The sequence below is a fragment of the Hyperolius riggenbachi genome, chromosome 2 (assembly GCF_040937935.1).
Source record: "Hyperolius riggenbachi isolate aHypRig1 chromosome 2, aHypRig1.pri, whole genome shotgun sequence".
Classification (NCBI taxonomy): Eukaryota; Metazoa; Chordata; class Amphibia; order Anura; family Hyperoliidae; genus Hyperolius; species Hyperolius riggenbachi.
Genome location: NC_090647.1, coordinates 145,127,389 through 145,143,515, shown reverse-complemented (window position 1 = coordinate 145,143,515; position 16,127 = coordinate 145,127,389). Strand labels below are relative to the sequence as shown.

Below are 16,127 nucleotides of genomic sequence, written 5' to 3'. Positions count from 1 at the left end.
ATTATTTGCAATTTGTATTTGTTCGTATGCCTTCTTCAGAAAATGTGGCATCCTATCACTTTTTCACCAATTGCATTCAAAATTTGTTAGATGGAAACCAGTCCATTGACTTTGTAGTGCGTTTCAATGCGTTTTCTTGGTGCAAACAAATGCACAGATTCGCTTGTGGAAACATCTACCTTTTATTGCCATCCTTTGTCCTGTCCAAGGGGCTGGGAGTGGGGGACGACAAGTGTTCCCTGTTGGAGTGGATGTGCTTATGTTTGTTTTCTTGGACGTCGAGAATATCCAGGTGAGAAACATGATCGTGTCCCAGCTCTGCATGCTGTATCTGCACAACCTGTCAGTAAAGAGGAAGTACAGTTATTTAATCTTATAGTAACAGAAATCCTCTCTACCCATTTAAACTTTACACGAGCCACAGAAATAAGTTCATAGAAACATCCAAACACAAGTTTGAAGCCATCGTATTCTAGAGAGGCTGTGAAGAATTATTTATTTTACTACAGGAACCTGTATAATTCATATGTGCCGGTATTTAAAGGGATGAGATGGCAACCCTGTGTCCGATCGATACATGGGACCAATTTTGTCTCAAAATTGGTCGCATCATTGATTGGGCATGCTTTTGGCAGTACCGATTTTCATTCTATTCCATAATAATTATCGAATCGGATGGTCGATCTGCCGCCAAGTCGATCAAGCTTCAGCTTGCTTAGAGCTAGCTGAAGCCATAAACAGGTTCTACTGTAGGTTTGAGGAAAGCCAACCAAACCCTGTCCCAGCCTACAGAGTCCGAGACCCCCCCACCAATTCTGCCCCTGCCCCCCCAGTCCCACTAACGGTTGAAGAGAGGGGTGTTCCAGTCTCACAAACGACTGATGAGGCGGTGCCTCCAGTCCCTCTAAAGGCCCATACACACGTCGGATTTTTGCGAACGACCCGTCGTTTGAACGTTCTGTCGTTCACATGTCAAATCCGGCGTGTGTACAGACTATCGTTCGGGTGATAAGACTGGTTTTCAGCGATCCGCCGGGCGGATCGCTGAAAACCAGTCTTATCACCCGAACGATAGTCTGTACACACGCCGGATTTGACGTGCGAACGACGGAACGTTCAAACGACGGGTCGTTCGCAAAAATCCGACGTGTGTATGGGCCTTAACGGTAGAGGAGGGGGTGGTCCGGAAACGCCTCTGCAAACAAAATCCAAGGAAAGCTCCAGGCCCAGGATGGAGTGACAACTCAGTGCCTAAAGATCTGCGCTGCCCAGCTAGCCCCTGTTCTCTCCAACCTGCTCTCACGATCACTTAAGGAATGCAAGGTCCCAACCTGCTTGAAGAAGTCTACCATAATCCCTGTCCCAAAGAAACCGGGTGCTGCTGACCTGAATTACTTTAGACCAATCACCCTCACCTCAAATGTCATGAAACTCTTTGAAAGGCTGGTCCTATCTCACTTGAAAGTCATCTCAAATGACCTTCTGACCCTCTGCAGTTCGCCTACAGAACAAACAGGTCTGTAGATGATGCTATCAACATCACCCTGGAGCATATCCTGTCCCACCTAGACAAGCCGAACACTTATGCCAAAATTCTTCTCCTCGACTTCAGCTCCGCTTTCAATACCATCAGCCCCAGCATCTTATATAACAAGCTGCTACAACTCAACCTGTTCCCCTCTATCTGTGCATGGCTGAAGGACTTCCTTACCAACAGGACCCAATTGGTGAAGCTTGACACCTTCAGCTCTCAAGTGCAAACCACTAGAACCTCCCAAGGTTGTGTCCTGTCACCAATCCTGTTCTCCCTATATACGAACCTCTGCACGTGATGTCTGACTCAGTCAAGGTGATCAAATTTGCAGATGATACCACCATCATAGGACTCTTGGACAAGAGCGGTGAACAAGCCTACCACAAAGAGATAGACCAGATCTGCAAATGGTGTAAGGACAATAAGCTTGTCCTCAATGCAGCTAAAACTGTTGACCTGACCATCGATTTCAGAATCAACCCCCCTGCACTGCCACCAGTTCTCATTGAGGGCTCTGAAGTCACCAAAGTCCTTAGCGCTCGCCTCCTAGGCACCACCCTTCCAGCGACCTAAGGTGGGATGGAAACTCCTCCAGACTGCAAAAAAAAAAGACCCAACAACAGCTGTTCTTTCTGCATCAGCTGAAAAAGGTTGACATGCCCCTCACCCTTCTGACTCGATTCTACTCCTCCACCATCGAGTTATCTGCACTTCCATTATCGTATGGTACTCTGGCGCCTCCACCAGGGACAAACACAAACTACAGGGAGTCATCAAATCTGCACAAAAAAATCATCTGAGCCCTGCTCCCACCTCTAGAGCTCGTGCACCACTCCAGACTGCAATCCAGAGCAGCTAGGATTGCAAGGGATTCATCCCACCCTGGCAATTGCTGTTTCATTCTACTCCCTCTGGGGCGCCGCTTCAGAGCTATCTCCACCACCGTCGCCAGACACAGGAACTCCTTTCCCCAAGCTGTCCTGACCCTCAACTCAGCCTCCTGCACCACCTTCCCACTCTGAACAATGTAACCAGCTATCCATACTGCACTGTGGAGTATATACCACATTTAAGTGTATTATTATTATTATTATTATTATTATTATTACGTTTTCCGTGTGTACCTATTCAATGTATGTCAATGTATGTCCTTGTCCATGAAGGTTTTTGCTGCTCTGTATTGCCAGCAACAATTCCTTGTATGACCCCGTACTTGGCGAACAGTGGCGGCGCCACGCTGGGGCTTAGCCAGGCTTCAGCCCCAGCTGTCAACTTGTCAGCCCCCCCCTAAAGCCCCCCACGAGTCGTGGGCGTGGTTCAGAACTTTGGAACTCGGAAGGAAGGAGAAGGAGGAGGGCTGGCCTGTCAGAAGTCCCTGGTTATTATACTGACAGACGCAGCCAGGCACAGTCAGAGCAGCCCGCAAGGGAAGGGAACGTTTGTTGGACAGTTAAATTTGTGTCACGTGGCGACGTCCGTCACGTGACACTCACGCAGTGTGCAGCGTGCTCAGTCTCCCCTCGCCTGGCCCGCCCAGCTTCAGAGAGAGGCTTGCCGCTTTCACTCCGACTGACGGCCGTTGTAGGCAGCAGGAGCAGCAGCAACGGGGACTCAGTGCAGCCAGCCAGCCACACCAGACCAGATTGTCTCACTACTAGTGACTTAATGTGGGTTTCCGTGGGGTGGGCAGCCAACTTGAATGATTTTTTTTTTTTTTGGCATGTGATGCTGATGTGAGCCTGGGGCTCACAGACCCAGCCCACCACCACCAGCCAGGCCTGAGCCTGGGGCTCCCAGACCCAGCCCACCACCACCAGCCAGGCCTAAGCCTGGGGCCTCCCTCTCTCTCCCTTCTACTCTCCAACCCAGCCCGCACCACCACCAGCCAGGCCTGAGCCTGGGGCCTCTAGCCCACCACCAGCCAGGCCTGAGCTGCCCTGGGGCCCCAGCCCACCTCCACCAGCCAGGCCTAAGCCTAGGGTCTCCCTCTCTCTCTCTGTCTCCCCTCTACTCCCAAACCCACCCCTCACCACCACCAGCCAGGCCTGAGCCTGGCGCCTCCAGCCCACCACCAGCCAGGCCTGAGCTGCCTTGGGGCCCCCAGCCCACCACCACCAGCCAGGCCTAAGCATGGGGCCTCCAGCCCAGCCCACCACCAGTCACGCCAGAGCTGCACTGGGGTCCCCATCCCACCACTACCACCACCAGCCAGGCCTAAGCCTGGAGCCTCCAGCCCACCACCAGCCAGGTCTGAGCCTGGGGCCTCCAGCTCAGCCAACCACCAGCCAGGCCTGAGCCTGGGGCCCCCAGCCCACCAGCCAGGCCTGAGCCTGGGGCCCCCAGCCCAAAAGCCAGGCCTGAGCTGCCCTGGGGCCCCCAGCCCACCACCAGCCAGGCTTTAGCCTGGGGACTCCCGCCCACCCACAGGCAGGCCAGAGCTGCCCTGGGGCCCCCAGCCCTCCACCACCAGCCAGACCTGGGCCCTCCAGCTCAGCCCACCACCAGGCAGGCCTGAGCAGCCCTGGGGCCCCAGCCCACCACCACCAGCCAGGCCTGAGTCCTTCCGCCACGGTCACCACTATCTCTTGTGTGCATTTACTGGTGAAAGGCTGTCTCTCATTACATGCATTTACTGGTGAAAGGCTGTCTCTCATTACATGAATTTACTGGTGAAAGGCTGTCTCTCATTACATGAATTTACTGGTGAAAGGCTGTCTCCCATTACATGCATTTACTGGTGAAAGGCTGTCTCTCATTACATGCATTTACTGGTGAAAGGCTGTCTCTCATTACATGCATTTACTGGTGAAAGGCTGTCTCTCATTACGTGCATTTACTGGTGAAAGGCTGTCTCTCATTACGTGCATTTACTGGTGAAAGGCTGTCTCTCATTACGTGCATTTACTGGTGAAAGGCTGTCTCTCATTACGTGCATTTAATGGTGAAAGGCTGTCTCTCCTTACATGCATTTACTGGTGAAAGGCTGTCTCTCATTACATGCATTTACTGGTGAAAGGCTGTCTCTTATTACATGCATTTACTGGTGAAAGGCTGTCATTACATGCATTTACTGGTGAAAGGCTGTCTCTCATTACATGCATTTACTGGTGAAAGGCTGTCTCTCATTACATGCATTTACTGGTGAAAGGCTGTCTCTCATTACGTGCATTTACTGGGGAAACGCCATCTATCATTATGTGCATTAATTGGTGAAACGTTGTCTCTCATTACATGCATTTACTGGTGAAAGCCTGTCTGTCATTACGTGCATTTACTGGTGAAATGCTGTCTCTTATGTGCATTTAGTGGTGAAAGGCTGTCTGTCATTACGTGCATTTACTGGGGAAACGCTGTCTGTCATTACATGCATTTACTGGGGAAACGCCGTCTCTCATTACGTGTATTTACTGGGGAAACGCGGTCTCTGATTACGTGCATTTACTGGGGAAATGCTGTCTCTTATGTGCATTTGGTGGTGAAACGCTGTCTGTCTATCACGCTGAAACGTTATGAGGTAACGTACAAGTGTATACACAAACAGTAGTACGTAAAGCGTAGGCAGGATCAGGCCGTAGTCGTACACAAAGTCAGAGGTATCGAGGTACACAGAGTAGCAAGGCAATATCGCAGTCAAAAAACAGGCAGGGTCATACACATAAGTCAGATGTCAGTCGTATTGTAATGACCAGGCAATAACGAAGTCAGGGACAGGCCGAGTCGAACACGTGTATCAGATGGCAGTGGTACAGAAGGACAAGACAAGAGCGAGGTCAAGAGGCAGGCAAGAGGTCGGTACATGGATACATATACAATAAGATGTTACTTCAAAATATTATAATATATTATATAATTACAAAAAGCAAGACGGACTAACTAGAGTACATATATATTGTGTGTCTACACAATATATTAATGTAGCTCTTAAAAATCACTGACTAGGCCAAGAACCAGCAAACGGATTAGTATCAAGGCCAACGGGCAAGTGAATACTCTGGCCTTAAAGGGCAACTGAAGTGAGAAGACTATGGAGGCTGCCATGTTTATTTCCTTTTAAACAATACCAATTGCCTGGCAGCCTTGCTGGTCTGTTTGGCTGCAGAAGTGTCTAAATAACACCAGAAACAAGCATGCAGCTAATCTGTCAGATCTGACAATAATGTCAGAAACACCTGATCTGCTGACTGCTTGTTCAGGGTCTATGGCTGAAAGTATTAGAGGCAGAGGGTCAGCAGGGCTGCCAGGCAACTGGTGTTGCTTAAAAGGAAATAAACATGGCAGCCTCCATATACCTCTCTCTTCAGTTGTCCTTCAAATACCCAGGAGGCAGTGCACAAGCCCAGCCCCCAGAAATGACAGCACCTCCTGCAAAAAGGTGTCAGCTGATGACATCACCGCTGACACCCCATCAGACATGCCTCCTCAGCCTATAAAGACAGCTCTAAGCTGCGCAGGTCCTGCCAGAACCAACACGCCGACCCACATCTATAGGGGAGCCGGGGATGTTATCATTCTGATGCACGTCTACAGGGAAGCCGGGGATGCCTTTGATCAAAAAGGAATCTTGCTCCAGCTGCTCCAAACTATCAGAGCAGCTTGCAGAGACCACACCAGGTAAATTTGTTACACTATCATTAAGGCCTAGTGCACACCAGAGCGGTTCTGCTGCGGTTTGCGATCCGCTAGGGTAATGTATTTCAATGGGCTGGTGCACACCAGAGCGGGAGGCGTTTTGCAGAAACGCATACTCCCGGGCTGCTGCAGATTTTGGATTGCAGATGCGTTTCTGCCTCAATGTTAAGTATAGGAAATACGCAAACCGCTCTAGAAAACGGCGCTTCAGAGTGGTTTGCCAGGCGTTTTTTGTTACAGTAGCTGTTCAGTAACAGCTTTACTGTAACAATACATGAAATCTACTACACCAAAAACGCTTCACAAAACCGCAAATTGCTAGCTGAAACGCTACAGAAAAATAAGAAAAAGCGTTTCAAAATCTGCTAGCATTTTGCGGATCTGCTAGCGTTTTTTGGTGTGCACCAGGCCTAAGTGCATTTACTGGGGAAAACGCTGTCTGTCATTATGTGCATTTACTTCATATTTTTTTTATTTAACTACTTTAGCTGGTACAACTACATTACAGTTAGCCCTGCCCACATGTCATTACCACGCCCATTTTTTCACCATGGCGCACAAATTTCGCCCATGAGCCCCGCCGGCCAGACATTGTGCTCCTTTTGAGCCCCCCCCAAAAAAATCTGAAGCTAGAGCCGCCGCTGTTGGCGAATAAAATCGATTCTGATGTCGAGAGATGTAAGTGTATGGTCATCTTTAGTAGGGCTCTCCACTAGTGACCACAGACCTCATACTAGCTCTGTGCTTCGGCACAGCAGGAAGCTGAAGCATGGAGGCAATGTTGTGCAGTGCATTCACATGTAAATCTCTGGTCACACAGGCAGGTAAATAAAAGGCTCTAGCCAGCAATCAGCAAGCCCAGCAGTAGTGTTAATTTTGTGCTTGCTGGCAGAGATGACCAGTGAGATGCTAATTTATTCAAATTGGATGTAAATTTAGTGCAAGCTGCATGCAGAATGGAATTCCACCAAGCCAAATCTGCATCAACTGCATCTGATTGTCCCAGTTCCAAGCTGCATACAGTTCACATGAACTTTGCAAATCAGGAAAATTAGCATCTTATTGGTCTTTACTAGGTAGGTGATCCATGACTGGTGTCATTACTCCTCCCATCTCTGTGTAAGAGGAAGCTGACCCACTATCCTCAATTCACAAAGCAGTTTAGATTGGTCTACTGAATGTTAGGGAAAATACAGTATTCAGTAGTGCACAAGTGGAAATCACATATAATTACCAAACATTTTAAACCTGATCTAAAAATGCTGGTAATTCTGAAATGAACTTTGAATTTACAGTAGGGAATGTGGGCGTCTCCAGTGGGTATTTCCTGACCGAGAGTAGATCAGCTGGTCCCTGTCAGGAAGTTCTATCTGTCAGGGAAACTTACCCCTATTGTAATAGGATGTATTTCATAATGCATGGGGTACAGCACAAATAGTAAACCTTTCAACCATAAGGGCAGGTTCACAATACTCATCTACTCATCTGCATTGTAGAATAAATCTGCATGTCAACTCACTGCCCATACAACTCTGTGGAGCTGTTCACAATAAAGCCTTGCCTGAGTGCGTTACTCTCTAACTTGCTGCATGCAGGCTTTGTTTAACCACTTGAGGGCCACAGTGTTAAATCCCCCTAAAGACCAGGCCATTTTTCAATAAATTGGCCACTGCTTCTTTAAGGGCTTGCTGCAGGGCCGCACATGTCAGCACACAAGTGATTCCCCCCCCCCTTTTCTCCCCACCAACAGAGATTTCTGTTGGTGGGGTCTTATTGCTTCAGCCTATGACAGCGGATCACCTCCGAGCCCACAGAGGGGACGGCAGCGATGTACTGGGGACAGCCTTGTGACATGACTCTCCCAGTCTTGTCACACAGCTGTCTCCAGGACAGCGCTGCCGTGGATCGCAGCGCTGTACAAGCTAATTAGATGATGGTTTCTTCGTCTAACAGTCTCCTAGCAGCTGGGAGGCTGAAGGCAGAGCAGTGCTACACCTACCAAGCGGAGAAGCGTGCGCAATCTCTTGCAAAACAGGCCCCAAGGACTTTACGCAAATCGGCGTTAAGCTCTCCTGGGGCTGCAGCCTAAGCTCTCCTGGGGCTGCAGCCGCATCCACACCCATCGGCGTGACACAGTCAGTAAGTAGTTAAAGTCTACGTCCAGTCTCCATTGCATTATAACGCATTTGCCCTTATCAGAGCCGGATTTGTCCTTTTTTACTGCCCCAGGCACACCATCATCAACCGCCCCCTGGGCCCAACATGGCAGGGATTAGATTATAAGATTCTCTGAGGACAATTAGTGACATGATGGCTGAGATTAGACTGTAAACTCCTCTGAGGATATTTAGTAGTACAATGGCAGGGATTAGATTATCCTCAGTGAACGGCGCATTCAGCGAATGAAAGGCAGCTCAGAGGTCACTGTAAGTGCCTGTTCGCTGCCCCTTCATTACCTAATGCCAAACTCAGTCATTGGTAGCCGTCTGCTGCTATGTGCTAACTGAGAAGCAGGGCAGCTGCGAACCAGGTCTGGCTGCCAATGTGTGAATATTGCAGCAGGGCGAGCATCAGCAATAGCGTGGTCAGGGACTTACCCAACCACTGCGAATGTTTGACAGGCTAACTGCCAGTGCCAGCCGCATCCCGCCCCTTGTTTTCCTTGTACCCTAGGCCATGGCCTTTGTGGTCTTGCCTGAAATCCGGCCTTATTTTTTTTTTTTTTGTAAAATGCCAAATAAAAACATTATTTCAGGTTCAATTACGTGAATTCACCAATCATCAATCCTTCTGTGCAGAAGCAATCCTGACTATATGATAAATATATTTCTCTCAGCTTCTATACATTTTTTCCATGCCCTAATTAGTTATCAGTGAGGCCTGGAACCCACTACAAGCTGCAAATGGCTGTCGCAATGACTGCCATTTTGAATTAGCTATTTCATGAGAGGTTTCTGGCGATTTTGGTAGCGATTTTAAAAAGTTTAAGCATTTTGCCAGCGATTGAGATTGCGATTTGCGATCTCAATTCTGACTGGTCATTTTAAATTATTTTCTGTTTTTTCAGTTTACATTAGTATAAAGTCACACAGAAATCACGATGTGTAGCGATTTGCCAGCGCTTCGATTCTTTACATTGAAGCGCAAACGCTTTCAAAATGCTGCATTCCTGCGATTACGATTTGGCTAATCACAATAACTACTGTGGAATTTTTCACATTTAGGAAAATCGCTTGCAATTTAAAGCAATACCTAAACCCTCACAAAGCTCTCTGGTGGGTTCCAGCCCTGAGAGTTGTACTATAGTTGACTGTAGTTCAACTGCAGGGAAACTGTTATTAAACACATTTGAGATTAGGAGGTGGAGTATGGGAGAAAACCATTGTGTTGGGCAGCAGTCGGATGAGATGATCCAACATGCTGGATTTCTCGCCATCGTATCAATAGATTCTCCGAAGTGGTCTTTAGCGACTGCCTCAGCCAAATTTAGTGTGTAGCCAGACCTTTAGAGCCCTGGGCCCCAATTCTGTTATCTTTTTCTTTTGAGTTTTCTCCCTGGAAATATTTTCATACCTTACTGATAAAATATATTTTAAGCCCCTAGCAAGCAAGAAAATATTAAAAAATAAGTTTTATATTACTTTTTTTACCTACCTTTTTGGTTCTTTTTCAATGCTAAAGTGCTGATAAGATACCTTTTTCTACTAGGAGAAAAGTTAAGTAATTGCAAAAAAAATAAAAAAATGAATTGCATATGGGCCTGGCCCCTGGCTTCTAAACCTTTGCAGTGAGAAAAGAAGAAAAAAAAAGTACACCATATAGTTCTATGTAGGATTGGGACTGTACAGTACATACACATTTATTTCACCAGGACATGTATAACTTCAGATACCATTACTGTCAAGAAAAAGGTACTGCTTACCTCAAAATAATCCCTGTGCTGTCTTCTGATATGCAGATGTATAGTATACACATTCAGCTTTAAATATTCAGGTCAGTATACAGGATGGAAGCTGGAAACTACCAGAGGAGCTGGAAGACCTGGTGCCAGGATAACTTGAACCCTCCACTCCTTCTGATACAGGCCCACTCAACCACCCCTCAGCAACCCCGTTACCCACTGTTCACCACCCAGAGCAGCGCAGTGGAGGAGTCGGTGGAATAAGCGAACCTTCTGCAGCATCCAATCCAATCCACCCTCCTCTTCGCTGCAGCTGCCTGCTCTCACCGACCTCCATTCTGGCCTCCTGGTATGCCACGTGAATTCATGTGACATATGAGGAAGCTCAGGACAAGCACAGAGGTGAGTGACAGCTGGCGGTAGCTGTGAAAAGGGAGAAGGGGCAGATGTTGCTGGAATAGGTATACTGGAAACACCGTATTTTATAATGCAGTGCAGGCATTTATACACATATACGTGAAATGAATATTCCAACAAACAATACTTTGTTTGGTGTGACATTTTGTCCATGTTGTATTTATAGATGTCATTGTTCTCATGTGCTTTGGTATTTGTTGCACCTAGCAACTCTCACCTGTACTTTGCCAAGACCCAGATTCTTCAGCAGCATAGTAAGCCCCTGGTAAGATAGAGTGTTGTTCTCCCCATACAAGTGGAAGAGCTGATGAAGGTAATATCCTTGTTCCTTCTCTGCTTCCTCCAGAAAGGAGGCATTGTTGTCCAGTGTCATGTCCCGCAGGTCTTGTTGATAGGGCCCAGGTTGGCTGGAAGTGGCATTCTGAACATGTGATGTGTGCTGACATGCAGTAAAAGGGCAGCATGTACCATAGATGGAAAGAATCACAAGCCATACCTTGTGGAACAGCATCTGCAAAGGCAGAAACATTGCACTTATATTTCATTATTTTCAATCAAATTTTTTTTAAAGATTTTAGCATACAAAAGTCACAGGCAAGAAACAATTGCATATTACATGAGTTTTATCACTTAATGAGTTACAACTGCAACAGCGTTATTCAGATATTATTGAGTGCAAATAAAGTAATCAAGCATCAAATTAAATGTCTATAGCAAAGTATGTCATTGATGACTTATAACTATAGTCTTAACTTCTATTTTTATCAGAAAATAAGGTATAGAAGCATTTTAGCCATTTCCTCCAAATATATATTTATATAGCACTGACATTTTTATTACTGCTTTACACACTGTATAGACTTGTCATTTGCTGTCGCTCTGAGGCTCACAATCTAATCCTACCATCATAGTTTAAAGGTGTATATACATTTATCGACTTTCCTGTTCTACTCCCTTTAGATTTGATCAATTTACAGGGAATTGATTACCCCCAAATGAACGATCGATCAACTGCTAATCAATTTTGACAAAAAAATAAAATAAAAATCTATCAAAAGCATCGACTGGACAGGACAGAAGATCTAGGTCGACTACAGATGGGGCAAGAGTGATGGTAGATCAATAGACAAGACAAATAACATTTATAGCCCACTTTTCTCCTGGCGGACTCAAAGCATAAGAGCTGCAGCCACTAGGATGCGCTCTATAGGCAGTAGCAGTGTTATGCTACGTACACACATGCGACAACGATCGTTCGTTGAGAACGACGAACGAACTTTTAATTGATGAAAGAACGACCTAAGTAAAGTAAGTTTTAAAAGGTGTGTAACGATCTGATCGTTAGAACGAACGTTACATCACGTAAAGCAACTATTGCGCCTGCGCATAAAAATGAGAAGTTTCACGGAGAAATAGTGATATGCGCATGTCAAGCCTAGTATGAATGACCGTTTCCAACGATGTACTACTTTTGCAAACGATCGTCGTTGGTTAAAATCCGCCGAGACAGAACTTTCTTTTGTAGCGATTTGGCTCGTTCGTCGTTTGCCTTAATAGTCGGTGGTTCCTTTTTTGTAACGATCGTCGTTGGTAAAGATCGGGGAACGATCGTTACAAACGACTATAGTCGCATGTGTGTACGCACCTTAATGGAAACTTGCCTAAGGTGTCCTACTGAATAGGTGCTAGCTTACTGAACAGGCAGAGCCGAGATTCAAACCCAGGTCGCCTGTGCCAGAAGCAGAGCCCTTAACCATAACACTATCCAGCCACCATAGATCCATAGCCCATAGTGTTGCACTACATCGAACAGTGCAACGCTGCAGTTCTATCAATTTTCGATAGATTCCCTGCTGGAATCTATTGAAAATCGATGTGCAGTATGTGGCAGGAATCCATTCCTTTCAGAGAGGATTCGATCTTTTGCCACATCAGGTGGCAATCTATAAGTGTATGACCAATTAACTTATCGGTATGTTTTTGAAATATGGGAGGAACCTCACACAAACATGGAGAGAACATACAAAGTCCATGTAGATAGTTCCCTGGCCCAGATTTAAACCAGAAACACAGCACTGCAGGGCAAAAAATGCTTTACACTACATCACCATACCACCCCATATCATAGCAAAACAGTCAATCTACAAGATCCCACACCTCAAAAGGACAGGTGCTGGACCACTGCAGAAATATCCAAAATCCTTAAAGAAGGTCTGCACATTGTAACTCAGGAAGCATCAATTTATTGTTCCATCACAACATATACACCATCTGACGGATCACCAACAGACGTTTCGGGGCCACTCAGGGCCCCCTTTGTCAAGGCCCTGGAGAGAAGATACACATTTTCCATTTATATTTTGATTGATATACCAATTAAATATAGAGCAAACATGGTAATTGTTTTCAGGAAGATATTGCTCGCATACTGATCTACCACTAATTGCTTAATGTATGAGCACCTTATAACATTTGGCACAAGTAAGACTAATGCTCAGGGCCAAACTTATACTAGGAACACACCATGCGATTTTTCTGTCAATTTTCCGTTCAATCAATTTTCAATTGCTTTTCCGTTCAATTTCTTGCTCGATTCTTTTATCTTTTCTTATCAATTGCCATTCACTTCTATAAGAAATCGACCAGAAAAACGATCTAAAATAAGATCGGGCATTACAGAAATTATCTATCGAACCATCTATCTAACACAAAATTGTATGGTGTGTTCCTAGCATTACATCTTAGAAGTCTATATGCACCAATGTGGGATCGGCACAAAACTAAATTAGAAAGGGCTGTAACAGACTTTAGCAGGAGCTAATAAGATTCTGGAGCCGTTGAATAATTAACCCCTCCTAACCTGATTAGAGCAGTGCATAGTTCCGTCTCATTTTCCACAAATTTTATTTGCTGCTGGAACAAAATTTACTTTTTTTTTCCACACTAATATGAACGGTGAAATTTCACTCCTGTTAGCGGTAAGGCTGGGCTTACATATTAAAACTGTACAGTTCCATTCCAGTCCCGTCCTGCCAGGTTTTGTCCGTTTGCATCAGTTTTGTATGCATTTTCTATGGCTGTGAGCTACGTTGCAGTAAGCGGGGCAGACTTCTGTCCTGGTCAGGCGGATGTTTCCCCATATAGCCTATGAATGTAATGCATCTACCCAAGGCTCCAGCCGGACCACTGTGGACACTACACTATGCTTTCGCGTGGTCTTGCTACAAGTGTGAACACAACCTCCTAAATCTGTTAATTTCTGTTCCGGTCCTGTCCTGTTAGTTTTGTATCAGTACACTACCCAGCTGCCAGCAAAAGCATGGGAATCTTCATTGGGATGCAAAAGACCAATGAGAATTTTCATTGGTTCATGGTGGACCAATGAAAATTCGCCCTGCTGCTCGGGAGAATAGGCCTAAAGCAGCCTGGACAGCCCCATGCTTCTGCTGGCCTTCGGGCTGAGTACAGGGACTGAGGGGCGGTGATTGGCAGAGGGAAGGAGATCGCTTTGTACGGTGCATAGTGGATGCAAAATTGACAGAGCTTACCATTCCAGTTTTGTATTCACTCAAGTTGGAACCAAGCCCACTTTTTGCATCCACTCATTTGGGTTACTTCCAGTTGTGTAAGGCTTGTGCCAGATCATGTGTGGCCAGAGGGAGCAGGCAGTGTAGTGTGCAATCCAGTGGTCCGCTTTGGTCTCAGCTGGAGCCCGGCGCATATACTTTACAATCATAGGCTATGCGGATGGCACAGAAGTGCGGGCCACTTACTTCAACGGATCTCACGGATCCGTTGCAAGCTGACAAGTGTGAATGGCTCCTATACATTAAACAGGAGCCGCTCACTGACAGTTTTGCAATGAACTGAGAACGGACAAAAAAAAAATGTCCGTTCTCTGCTCAAGTGGAAACACAGCCTAGGCTTGGTTCACACGTAAGGGCTTGTTCACACTGTACCTGTTTCTGTGTGCATTTCGGCATCATGTATGGTGTGTGTGTCATGCAAGAACATCAGAAGTGTATAGACTGCACTGTCTGATGTTCAGATTGTATGAGTTGCGCAGCAGTGGAATGCGCTATCACACTGCTGCATGCAATTTTTGGCAAAACATGACACTAACCCAACACTAACTGTAGTGAGTGGGATCAGTAGCGCAACACAAGGCAACGCAGATGGCACGCAATCGCGTGTGTTCTAATCGCATGGCCATATTATTATGTATTTCTATAGCGCCGACATCTTCCGCAGCGCTGTACAGAGTATATTGTCTTGTCACTTAACTGCCCCCTACCATAGTCATGTCTATGTATGTTTCATGAAGTATATATGTATCGCAGACTAGGGCCAATTTAGGGGGAAGCCAACTAACTTATCTGTATGTTTTTGGGATGTGGGAGGAAACTGGAGTGCTTGGAGGAAACCCGAAGAGACACGGGGAGAACATACAAACTCCGTGCAGATAGTGCTCTGGCTAAAATTCAAACCAGGGATTCAGCTTAACGTAAGCATGTTAAGCGATGTTGCCTCCCGCAGGGATCGTGCATCGTTAAGCGACGGACACAGCGGATCATATTGTTAAGATCCCTAACGACTCTGTGCAAAGTACCACAATCACTTACTTGCCGTACACGCCTATTGTGTAGTTGCGTGACATCGCGAGCACGAAGAGGCGTCGCTTAATGACTAGTATCAAGCGGGCCTCGCTGGACCTGTCAGGTGGTGAGTATGTAGCTTCAGGGTATGCAGGATTTGTGGAAACACACAACAATCTCTGGGCTGCTACAGGAAAGTATTTCTGATCCATGTATTGCTGCCATTAACCACCCCCATTTACATGAAAGCTTCTCTGGCAAATGTTGTTTGTTTTTCCACCGCTACACTTGGCCATGGGAACACAGATTAATAGCCCTGGATGGGGGATGGGCGCAAAAGCCTGGCTCTTATGTACAAAGAAATGTTAATGTTTAATTTACTCATCAACAAGCGGTCTAATTTTATCCCGTCCCAAGAATACATCTCTAGCAGCCAGGTGTAGGGTCCATACACACGCTAGATTAAAGTTGGTGCACAAACGACATTACCTGGCAAAAAGAAAGACAAGTAGTATAAAGAACGTTGTTCACACACACCGATATTCCAAATGAGTACATCGCCCGAATACTGTGCACACAAGCAGAAGTGACATTTCACACAACATATGCCTGCATGCTCCAGAATACTGTTGTTTGAACAACATTGTACAAACCAGCCTACTGGACAACATAATCCCAATAGTTGTCCGAACTGATCCATGACTTGGATCAGCAATATATATGGTCGCTTGCTGTCGTTTGACTAAATTTTTCATAACAATTGTCGCCCTACACAGTGATATCTGTCATTCAGACGATTAAAACGACTTTTGACCAATGTGTGTACAAGGCTTAAAGGGGTTCCTTCGCGAAAAAAGTAGGCAGTTAAAAAATGTGACAGATGACAGGTTTTGGGCCAGTCCATCTTTTTAAGGGGGATTCTCAGGGCTTTCTTTGTTTTCAACAGCATTTCCTGAACAACAGTTGCAAAATTTAACTGACATAATAGTGTGCAAGTGATTAGGGAGGCCGGCTGGTATCTTGCTATTTTGGCAGAAATGCTGTTGAAAAC

General features: G+C 46.1%; 1 protein-coding gene across 1 annotated transcript in view; it reads right to left on the bottom strand.

Annotated features, from left to right (window-relative positions):
• Positions 1 to 16,127, bottom strand: part of SLC39A5 (solute carrier family 39 member 5) — a 43,708-nt gene that overhangs the window by 26,340 nt on the left and 1,241 nt on the right. The window contains exons 2-3 of the mRNA XM_068265181.1: positions 10,699 to 10,992; positions 180 to 340 (exon numbers count right to left, since the gene is read on the bottom strand). Coding sequence (XP_068121282.1) covers positions 180 to 340; positions 10,699 to 10,992 — 455 coding nt within the window. The remainder of the gene's footprint in view (positions 1 to 179; positions 341 to 10,698; positions 10,993 to 16,127) is intronic.